This window comes from Mesitornis unicolor, unplaced genomic scaffold (genome assembly GCF_000695765.1).
Source record: "Mesitornis unicolor isolate BGI_N332 unplaced genomic scaffold, ASM69576v1 scaffold25959, whole genome shotgun sequence".
NCBI lineage: Eukaryota > Metazoa > Chordata > Aves > Mesitornithiformes > Mesitornithidae > Mesitornis > Mesitornis unicolor.
Window position 1 is genome coordinate 32,666 of NW_010208341.1, and position 12,184 is coordinate 44,849.

Consider the following 12,184-nt stretch of genomic DNA (forward strand, 5'->3'; position numbering starts at 1 on the left):
CCAGGAAGGAGGCAACCCCAATGTTTTCTTTTTTTGTATTTTAGTATGGAAGCAGGGTGAAAAACCAGCAAAGCTGCAATCTACCTACACTCCTATAACCTTGTAAAGGGAAACCATCTCTTCACATGTTGCACTTATCACTTTGTTGTTCCTTTTCTTGGTAGTTCCCTTTGCATTACCACAATAAACACAGTGGTTAATACTGCATACCTTCAGTGCCTTTACCCAGTTAGAGAATTGCCTGTACTGGGGTGATCATCTTCAGGGATTCTGGCTGTAAACAAGACAGGATAAAGCTGTGCACTACTCTTCTAAACATGGCCCTATGTTTCTATACAAATACTGGTCTTATTAATAAAAAGAAAACAAGACTGATATAACTTGATCTCCTTTAAGAGAGCCACATGTGACAAAGCTTTAAAAACAGGCTTAAAGCTCAAAGGGGCAGCAAAACAAGAGAAGGAATGATATTTTTCAGGTCTAGGGTTTTTGATGCAGGGTTACGGATGAAGAAGGTAGCAGTGCTACCAAATAGCAGTCAGAGGTGAGAGAATGAACATATTGCCTGCCATGCATACAGAGGGCTTTTCTCTCATCCTATACACCCTGGTTCTATGAATCTGCTTTTAGGTTAAAGCGTAGGTGTGTCTTCTCAGGAGCAGCTCTTTGAAGAAGCTGTAGGTGTAGCATGTCTGTCATTAAGCAGGCTGGAGATCACTCTCACAGTCATGGAAAATGAAATGAACAGTTAGTCAGCGGGTGAAAAAACAAAGACCTATTTTTCAAGTCTTCTTACCAGATTAATAGACACCTTTTGGTGATACCAGACTTCTTGTTTTCCTTTTCCTGATTCTTAAATTAATGTATTGGATATTTGAAGTGTATTGTAGACAGTGACTACCATACACAAAAATAAGATTAGATATGTATGCTTAGAAGACACATTAAAAAGGTAAGGACATAAGCAGACAAAACCCATAATGATAGTTGTAATAGCTAATAATGCTATTCCAAACTATCAGATCATCAAACTAAATTATCAGCTATTAAGAATTAATTGGTTATTAAGTGTTATTTAGAGCTCTACTACCATTCTGATGACATGAGAATCATTACTGATTTTCTGGCTTAGGAAATTTAGCAACTTGCATTTTAGGCCTTTTCTTCAGACATATTTATAGCACTGCTGCGATGCAGAGCACCACTGCTAGAGGTTTGGAAACTTTTCAGACACCAAAAAGGAAGACATACATATTTCAAATGTAACTGGAGCACACTGATCAAACCATACAAAAAAAATTATAAGAAATCTATTTAAGATTTCTCTGTTTTACACCAGTGTCAAGTCACCAGGAAATGACTCTGTATCAAGAATTAACACTGAATGGACTTACACAGAAAGAAGACATTCCCCAGGCTAAGTAGCTTGTTTCCACAAAAAAAACACTTACATTTCACAGAGCCTTGCATAAAGGAAGACTTACAGTTTCAACAACTTAACTCTACACTGAGGAGCAGAACTTGGAAAGCTACAGATCACACCACCTCCTAGTCATTCTCACAGCAACAGTTAAATACAGGAATTTTACTTTGTCACTCTTCCCAGTGCACATAACCACAACATAACTGTCATCTTCTATTTTGTTTCTTTCTCAGCTCTAGGTGAACAAAATAGCTTTTATCCTCTTTCTTTATCCCTGAGTAGAGACACAGGTGTCTGTTCCCTGATGCACATCTCCCTGAATGAGGTCTGACATTCCTTCTCTTCCATGCAGATGATCTAATTATTCCCACACACTGCCGAAAGATGTTGCAGCTTACATGCTATGAGCTGTGTCTCACAGTGCGCACACTGGACATCTGTTCTAGCTGACTTCTGAGAGCCAGAACCAGTCTGCAGCATAGGGCAGCATTTACAGATAACTGACATAGTACAGAAAGTACAATCTGCATCACCTTTAAATCTTTAAATTTCCAACATCAAAAACACAGGTGCAGTTTCTTCCACTATTTATGAGCAGGCTGTGTATACATATCCCAAAGCTCAATATAGCCCTTTAATAAATTTTCACCTTTCAGTGGGCAATGACTGTTCAGAATAAATTTACAGAACACAAACCATGTTAATATTTTCAGCTTTCCAGTTAGAATACTATGCAGGATAAACTATAATCTGTTTACAAGAATGGAGTAGCTCATAAGATGTAGCATGTCAGTTAAAAATACAAGGAATACTATAAGAGAAAAAAATTCAATTTTTCCTTTTTCTTCTTTAAAGTATGAAAACCTTGCAAACACACTTATTCAAGCCTGGATTTCAAGTTAGTCATCATAGTACTTGACTCTCCAGTTCTTTATATGCTGTGAACCTTCAGTGTCTTTGCAGTTGTTTCTAAGGTAACAGATCAGGATGCCTTGTGAAAAAAATTAATCAGATCTTGAATATGTAAGACATCTCCAGTTGCAGAAATGAGAAAAGGGTAGTATCATCTCAACTGAGGATTCTCAATATCTTTTAGACCCTGGCCTTGATTTAGAGACAAAAAAAATACAATCCACCCTAAGGCTGCAGTGTGAGAGTACAGTGGTGTATGCAGTTTCAGGCATGCAGACTGTTGGAAAATTTTAATCAGAGCCATAATTGAGGAATTACAGAGGCTGTTCTCAACAGTCTTATTGCCTCATCACAGGGTGCACACATAGAGAATACAGATGAAGAATGCGTTTGGTAGGATTACACCTTCATTCCAAGCACTGACAGCCTCACAGAAATCTTCCTGTCAGACATGTGATGCACAAACCAAAAAACACATTAGAAATGAACATGAATCAGCATGTGGAAATAAATGCGTATACTCCTTTCTCAAGGGACCAAATATGCATTATTTCCATAAAATAAAAAAACTTATATATTTCACAGGTGATTATCTGAGTCAATCATTTTCAGTGAATGGGTTTATTGGGTTTTGTTGAGGGTTTTTGTGTGGATGGTTTGTTTATCTTTTTAAACTGTCCAGAACTACGCTTTGTTTCTTTCAAAAGCTGTTTTGATTATTACCTGAGTCCAGCACTCATATAAACATATGAATGCAGGTAAAGCACATAGAAAGAATAGTAACCAAAATATCATTTAAAGGTTTTAGAAAACTCTTACTACAAAAAATTAACTAAATTATTTGCTTAACAATGTATGACATATATATTTATTGCTATTTGCATTCTGGAACATGCACAGACACACCCATCATCTGTGATAAAACAATCATAAGCTATTTTTCAAATGCCCATCAGAATAAGATTTAAAAAATCAAATTCATAGAAAAGGATCAAGTTTGATAAAAACCTTCAGAGATGTATTATTTTCAACACTGTATAAGGGAAAACTGAGACATAGGAGCCCAGTAGCTTGGGGATCAGATAAAATTTGTGGTCATATAACTAGGCAGGTTGTGACTACTCATACCTGCCTTCCTGCCTCTGAATCCTGTGTTCTGTGTATCTACTGCATTACAAACTATTGTGCACTATAAATGCCTGGAATAAAAACTGTTCCAAATATTTATATAGCTGGTTTGGGAACATTCTTCAGTGACTACTCTGCATGAAGAAAACATTAACAGTTTTTGGGTTTTGTGTCATTTAACAGACTGAAACATGGATGCATTGATTAAGATCTTACGTTCTTGGAAAGATGTGAAGAGCATCTGGAATCGGCTGCTTCGACTGCCTTCATCTGCCCACATGCGGATTACACCGAGACCGGTCCGCAGCATTACGTCATTTGCAACAGTGCTGCAAAACTTTGCTTTCAAATCCTCCACAGAGCTGCTTCCATCATAGACAGCTACAAAATTCCTTTTGCATTCATTAGAATTCTGCATCTCATAGTCCAAGAATCGCAAATAAATCTATGAAACAAGCAAACAACAAAGACAATATATATAAACGTTTGACAATGACTAAACAAACATTAAACAATTTTGCTCTGCTTTGTGGGAGAAAGACTACACAACACCACTATCAAAATATTTTTTCTGGAGTTGGTGATCCATAGGCCACTTCCCTGGAAGGGCATTAATACAGAAACTGAGCATTGTTTATGTTTTCTGGTATTTGTCTTGCTTCAAAGTAGAATACAGCAGAAGATCTAGAAATTTTTGTTCTTTGCAGTAAGGTCCCAATTTCCAAATATATACCCATCTTCGAGAAATATGCAACAACAATCCTTCAAGTTGAAGGACAGACAAGGTAGAAATTTCTTCTTTCCCTGGCTGGCACAATATTGCTCTATTACTTGCCTGACATGGAAAATAATAAGGCAAATAATTGCTGCTCCCTCCCCAGAGTCAATATGTGTCATCTTTGTGATATGTCTCAGCTACACTTATTCAGGAAGTGAGAATCTGGGAGCCAGGCAGAACTCAATCATTAATCTTTTTATGTTTTCTCAAGCAATTTTGGCCACCATCTCAGCTTTTCTAAACAAAGCCTTTTGGTATATCTCTTCATAATATAACAGGATTCAAATCAAGTGTATTTCATGGAAACTGCTAGAAACCCAGAAAGTTTTTTAGGAAATATCTCTTGCATACAAGCTAAGTTCTCTCATAAATGTAATAGATGTCTTGCCCTTTGCAAAGAACTCTTTAAATCTACCCAGACAGAAGCAAGGGTGAGGAGAAAATGATATCATTTGATATTCAACTCTATATGGGCTTTAACAGGGGAAACCACTCATTTTAAAAGCAATTGCTAATACAAGCCACATTAAATATTCCAGTAAAAGAGAAGCTAAGTAATATTTTCAGTAGACACATCATATATAATCAAACTGCCATGCGTACCCAGGAGCCTTCAGGAGAATAATACAGACAGGTGAAGTAGGACTGAAATACCATAAAAAGCCAGTAAACATATCCACCATCCAGCTATATGCATCTTCACTTGAAAAAATAACAAAAAAGAAACTCCACTGTATTAAAACTAATATATACTTATTTATAAACAATCCTATAAACTTCAGGTAGTTTTTTACATGTGGAGAACAACTGCTTAAAAAGCTTCTCGGGATTTGCATGAAGTATACAAACATAGCTTATCTTAGTAGCAACAGGACTCACCATTTCACCTCATTAATATATTAAAGCCATTAGGGTTTGAGAATTATGTGCTATTAAGCAGTCTGCCACTGTTTAATAACAGCTTAGATTTTTAAATGAGCCTTTTCAGGTAGTGTATTATGGTACATTTTCATTCCTTGTTATGCTTTGCAACCAGTCTTTCTGAAAATAATATTTGTAAAAGAATTTTTACTAGCATATGAAATTTGATATATGAAGTTTAATTTTGCTTGCCTAACCTTTTCTAGTATATTATTTCTTACAGTAATCCTTACTTATGTTCCAACATTCCCATCTTCCAAAATAACTCAGAGGAATATATTTCAATTAAATTGCAATGAAATGAATTCTACTTTCACCATGTATCTTGGTTCTTAAATACTATAAATTAAGGAATCTACTTGTGTTATTCTCTACAAATTGGGAGAGTTATCAGCAATACACCGAGTAATATTCAGATGGCAATATCTTATATCAAGGAATACTTTATATAGTGTTTTTCATTTCATTTACTAGCTGCTCCAAGCCTGCAGTGGAATGAGAAATTACTAGAGTTCCATCACCCAGTATTGCTGAAATTTTCTCACAGTTTCCACTACTTTTTATAAATGTGTTGCCTTGAAATATCTTGCCATTTCCTCTCCTACTAGGTGACATGCAGTTTCCATTCCTGTTAAAACAGGTCACCTACTTCATTGGTGAAGTCATATTTAAAGGGCTGTTTTGAATTCTGAAGATTTGTTAAGTGCAGCAAATGCATTTCTGAAGTTCGTCTGCACTGGCTACATCCCTTTACAAGTTTATCTTTCATTCTTTATTTTCTTCCTTTCTTCCCCAGGTGCTCAGACCTTTACTCTTTCTCATGCTCCTAACCTTTGTGCTTGGTGTTCTTCAGCTATTCAGAGCATTTCTGTCTTACTGATGCCTGACTACTCTAGCCCCTCAGGTGTTCCTAGTTTTCAGTGTGGCTCCTGCTCTTTCCTGTTTATATAGAATCAGCCACTTGCATGGCCACTTGGAAGATGACTGGCCTTTGCTGTCACTTACTTCCTAGAAACTGTTACAGCTCTGATAAGAAGTGTATGAAAATATGCAGAAATTAACTGGAACCAAGCAAAAATGAGCAGCAAAAGGCCAGCGAGAGAGCTGCAGACGAGAATTTTGAACCAGTCAGTGACTTGAATGCAGCCACGCAGAACTGGGGTGGGTAATGTGAGATGGGCTCTTACTCCTTACTCCCATGGTTTTACAAGACCCTCTTGTATTAGTGGCTCCTGGGGTCCAGGTGACACAGACATGGCATTGTCCTCCCACAGCAAGATTATCTGTGAGGGAGGGATGATGTATGGGAAAAAGCAGAGCTATGATACTCACACCCAGCAACTGACCATAGCTGACACACTGGAGGGCCGCTTCTGTGTTCTAGACACCAGTTGCTCCTGCTCAAGCAAGAGCATAACCAGCACTGGAAAATCTTGGCAACCAGCCTCTCCTGTGAAGTTGCTGAGATAATCTATAGTCCATTTCTGCATAATGTTTCACTTAGAATGGAGAGTTAAATGTACACCTTGCTTTTCTTTCCTCCACTAACAGAAGCTGTCATCTTCAGATGGGCACTTCAGTGCTTGCCAGTCTTGTCACATGTAACACAATAAACACCTTTGGTAGGTGATTATATGCAAGATTGTACGCACTTGACTGTTTTTGAGGAAGCAAAGAATGCCAGATAAATGTCTCATAGAAACGCACAGAAGACTTCCAACATATTATTGTAATGAATAATTATTTGTATGTCATATATGTCTATTGTATTTGTACCATATATATGTTCTTATATACCATGTATAGATATGGTAGACCATACAGAAAATGCAATGTACATATATCATATTTTTGTTATACTGCATTCTTCAGGAAAGCATTAACTTACTCAGATAAAAATACCTTAGTCTGCAGTGCACGGCAATAGTAAAACTATATTTCACCTAATGAGGGAAGGACCTTTTATGCTTGTTCACTTGTTCTTTATTTCTATCCAGCTGTCTTTTATATATACATTTATATGTACATATGTATGTGTGTATGCATACTGAGATGTAATTTATATCAGTTTTCACTCTTACTAGAAATGTGTGCTAATCCTCACTGTGGTTATGAAATACCAACTCTTACAGCAATTTCCAGCATTCATCAGTTATTCCTGATCCTTTCAAACAGATTGTTCTTATTTCAGTACAGCCAAAATCTTATTTCTGTGCATTTATCATTTTACATCCTCTAGTTTCTGGGGGCATGCTAGCCTTATAAAATAGTAAAATATTTCTTAAAGTAAAAGTTATAAATGCTGACAAGGAATCAAGAGAACAATAACTTAGCATTTCACTTTGAGTCTTTCAGTAAAGAAGCCAAGAGTTTCAGTTCTTCCCAAGCCTGAATTCTATTGTCAGTCATACTAGTTCATTTCTCCATGTGATAAATTCAGCTAAGATCATAATATATATAAACATGATAAGTACCGGAAGCACTGGAAAGAAATACTTGGCTTTAAAATCTATTTCCATCCTTAAGAAGAAAGATGGTATTTTCTCCAATGGCATGAAGCTTCATAAATCAGAGAAAATAAATCCCATATTCTGAGGTGAGTTGGAGTTTCATTCTCATAGTCTTTTTTGGAGATGATTATTCCCAGAACTTTATATGAAGTAATGAGGACTTGATCCAAAGCCCACTGGAATCAGTGGGTATCTTTCCATTTACTTAAGTTTATTTGGATCAGACTTATGGATTAAGACTGCAGTACATTTTTAAACACTGGAAACATTGCACAAACTGACAACCTGCTATTGGATCAGACTTTATTTTAAAGAGCTGAAATAATGTAATTGCACCTGCACACCTCTGCCAATTTTTATGGTTTTATTACTATATATTTGCCATTGTTCCTGTCACTGCCTGTAAGACCCACACTGGAAGAAGAAAATGACTAATAAATTTAGTTCCCCAGGGAAAGAATAAAACTGATCATATGACAAACTGTTATCTAATGCAAAATGCTCCTGATGCATAGATTTCTGAAATCAGTAGCAATATTCTTATTACTTTCACTGGTATGTGGATCTCACTAAAATAAATTAAGCAGAAAGTGAGAGAAGAATTATCAACATTTCTGGTTATTTCATTTACTGAGATCTTAGTCATTACTGCAGTGGATAAGAAACCTTGCTCCCTGAAAGAAAATAAACAAACAAAGAGGAGGTCACAAACTCACATGCTACCATCTGCCTTCATTAGGTCTTTTTCACTTACGCCAATGGGAGCTTTTAGAATGGTAACAGCTCCGGAGGTACTGACATATTGTATTAACATAATTGGGACAATTTTGTTGAAGAGAACATCTTATTTGAAAGAAATGTCATAACTGCTGTATCTTCTTTGTCCACATTTTGATTGTACCATTTTAGTAAGACACTTTCCTTAAATCATCAGGTCCACATTACTTAGAAAAACAGGCTGCTAATGCACAAGAATTAGCTTTTACTGAGCTTTGAGTTGTCACTGCAAATGCCAATGCCATTTGCAGCAAAACTGATAAAGCTTCACTGCAACTGTGGTGTACATAATTTACATTTAGTCACATTGTATTTTAAATAATTGTCACCTTAAAGATTTGTATTGTCATCATAGTAATGAAAAAGGAAATGCTGGATAAGTTTTACTGTTTTTTTATTTAAATTTGAAAACAACAGAAATTTCTGACTGCATATATTAGAAAAAAGAAGAAGAAAGAATGATTGTAAACTATGCATAATATACCACCTCAGTAAAATGGTCACATTATAATCTCTTCATAGTGAATCACTTTTGATGAATTCTGCTTTTTAATCAATCACTGAAGGTGAGGGCTGACAACATGATTGATCAGGCCAGTCAGGAAAAGCTTCAAACCATATCCCAGCATATCATACTTAATATATATGCACAGTCCTTTGTAACACATCAACAAAAAACCAAACAAACCAAACAAACAAAAAAGCCGTCATTCAACAGCCAGAAGTAATTTATATGTAAGACAAAAATCACCTCTTCATCAGGGCCTAACATCCAGATTTTACATATTCAGCTTCTACGCTTAGTCAATTCTCTTGCAAGCACAGGACTGGGTTAAATGGTTCCATGTCCTTCCTCATTGCTCAGTGATCAGTTACATTTTTGCTTTGTTCTGCATTTCGTTCAGCTCTATGAGATTAACAAAGGAGTTTCAAGAATATACGTCCAGTACTTAGGCCTGGCAAGCCCAGTTTTTTGAAACAGATTGTGCAACATTAATTAAACTCCTTCAAGGCAAAAAGACGACAAGCATAACAATATAAAAAGCTCATTACTAAAAATGCTGGATTTGTCTTCTAAAGTAGCCTGTCCTGTTACTTGGATCCTAAACTTTTTTGGTTTTGTTTTTTTTTTAATTAACATTACTTCAGCCCGAAAGTGCTAACAGTATATGTTCTGTTTGGTTTTTCATTTATTTGCATTTTTTTAATATTTTGAGACCTGCTGTTACCAGTCAAGACCATTCTGTGCAAACAGAGAACTCCATACCTCGTATTTTCTTCTTTTCTGGAATTTGGAGAACACTGTCTCTTGAAGGTGATAGCCTTATATGGTACCTCTTTTAACACTCTGTGAGCCAGGCTCAGACAACAAAATAGGATTTCCTTGGACAAATGAAGCTCTTAAGATTCCTTTGTTCTATTTGTTTCTTCAGACTTCTGTGAATCCCCAGTAACCAACATTTATTTTAACTGTCAAGCCATCCTTATTTTACTCTTGCATAGTGGCAAACATTTGCAAGTGACAACCTTTACAACTCCTTGGTGTTGTGCTGCTTTTTTACACTGAAAACTGTAGAACACATCCTGATTCCGCTGTTGACTTTGGTAGATGTTTTATTACTTTCATCAGTAGATTTTTTTTTTTGCATTTCCTAACAATTATTTGATTTGAATATGCTGAGATTAGTTATATTTCTATACCTGAATTGAATAGAATCATGTTAACTTAAAAGTGGGGGGTTTTTGTCAGTGCTACTCTGACCTGTGTATTACCACACCTTCTAGACGCTTGTCTTACATTTCCATCTAACAGAACTGTGTCAAAGAAGTTATTTCAATAGTTTAACATAGGTAAGCAGTATCTTCTACTTGTTCAAACATAATTTGTTCAACTTGTTCCAGGGATGTCAAATAAATATTTTGGGTTTTTTTTTCATTCAAAATATTATTCGCATTATGTCTGTGTTAGCAGGCTTCAGAGCTTCTTCAGAGATAAAGCTCATCTGAAGCCTGTAGAAGAGTCTCTGGCTATTGGATTTTTTTACTAAGTTTCATATTTCTGTAATTCAGGAATCACCATTCAAATGGCTCCTATTAAATTTTAGTGTACTACTTAAAGCTTCTCTTCTACATCTGATTAAGAAGCCTCTAAAATTTAGAAGTATGCTAGTCTGCTAGTACTGACAGCTTAAATTTTTTTGGTTTTTTCTTGCAGATCTCAGAGAAGAGCACAAGTTTCCACTTGACATGTAAGAACAGAAAATGTTTTGGTTTAGTCAAATTGGTTTATACAGACTTGTAGCTCTGTAATTTTCTTCACTGCATGCTTCTTCCTTACTGCCTAGGAAATGTGTGCACAACAGCCCATTCTTTCTCCAGTCTACATTCAATCTGAAAGTCAAGCACCTGGACCTGAAAGCATCATCTCTCTACTTCAGTACGTGGATACTAGGTCCATCATGAAAAGAATGGTGATTTAGAACCTCTGCCACGTAGCAGTAGCTATCCTTTGTAAATATGCAAGTGTCTTGGTACCACTTGGGATTTTGGCCCATGTCCAGCCCTGAGCCTTACTGCTACAGCCGCACTTCGACAAACTGCCATTCCAGTTTAAGCTATGGCTGGCCCCCCAGCTATGGAAGGGCCCACCCCCCCCCCACCCGTCCCCAGCCACCACTGCACCCCAGCTGCCATGGCTGGGCCCTCTCGTCTCTTCTCATCATGTATGTCCTGGCCCTGTGGCCACCCTCACCCTGCACCCATGCTGTGCACTGTGTGTCCCCCTCCCACTGCTCCCCAACAGTTCTGCTTGAAACAGATGTTATCCACTCACAGACAGCTCAGCTTTAAGGATATTGCAATGTCAAAACTAGATACTTGTTCATTAATCCTTTCAGACTATTAAGTCTTGCATCCTATGACCTGTAAAGATATCTTATTTGCCCAGTAGAATGCTCAGTAGGAGTGGGAGAATTAGGCATCATTTTATTTAGTTAGATTACAACTTAATTTTATTTCTTGTGGAGTGTCTAAACTATTTGCTTAGTCTAGATATACTTGCACATTTCTCCAGAATAGATAACTTCCACTGGGCTAGATTCAAATTGATGTTTCTCCATTTGTAGTTTGGATGGTCTTCCCAAGCTAACCAGAGCTTCTGATTATAAGCACTACTTACTGTTTTTTCCCCAGCCTCAGAACATCGTCTTTGTAAAGTTTTTATTACTTTTACCATCAAATTCTGCTGCCCATTTTTTTCCCTACAAAACCTCTCAAGGAATAGGCATTATACAATGGTACCTTGCTGGGAAATTTACCCACCAAAAGGAGCGCTACCTGAGCACAAACATGCATTCTGTCTTGGGGGCCTTATCAAACTCTGCTGATACATCTAAAATAGGAAAACACTTGTCATCAATATTATTCTCTAACATTTCACCCTTAAGAGAATGTGAGAAAATCACAGAATAATAGAATCACAGAATCACAGAATGGTTTTGGTTGGAAGGGACCTTGAAGATCATATCGCTTCGTCCTTTGCACTGCGTTCTACAGTGAAGAGTTTTAGGATAGGAAGGTTCCTCCAACTCTATGCTGTTTTGGGTAGGTTGGCACATTTGGTCAGAAGCTCTCTTCGTATTCTATTCTTGCTTTTTACTGATTGAAGTCTACTTCTATAGGAAGTGCCGAACCCCTGGTATTTCTGAACTCCAGATTTACAGCTATGTTATTCAG

At 36.8% G+C, this 12,184-nt stretch overlaps 1 protein-coding gene across 1 annotated transcript in view; it reads right to left on the reverse strand.

The window, feature by feature from the left end:
- The window catches only part of NETO1 (neuropilin (NRP) and tolloid (TLL)-like 1), a 63,405-nt gene that overhangs the window by 12,390 nt on the left and 38,831 nt on the right, over nucleotides 1–12,184 (reverse strand). The window contains exon 6 of the mRNA XM_010192476.1: nucleotides 3,680–3,908. Coding sequence (XP_010190778.1) covers nucleotides 3,680–3,908 — 229 coding nt within the window. The remainder of the gene's footprint in view (nucleotides 1–3,679; nucleotides 3,909–12,184) is intronic.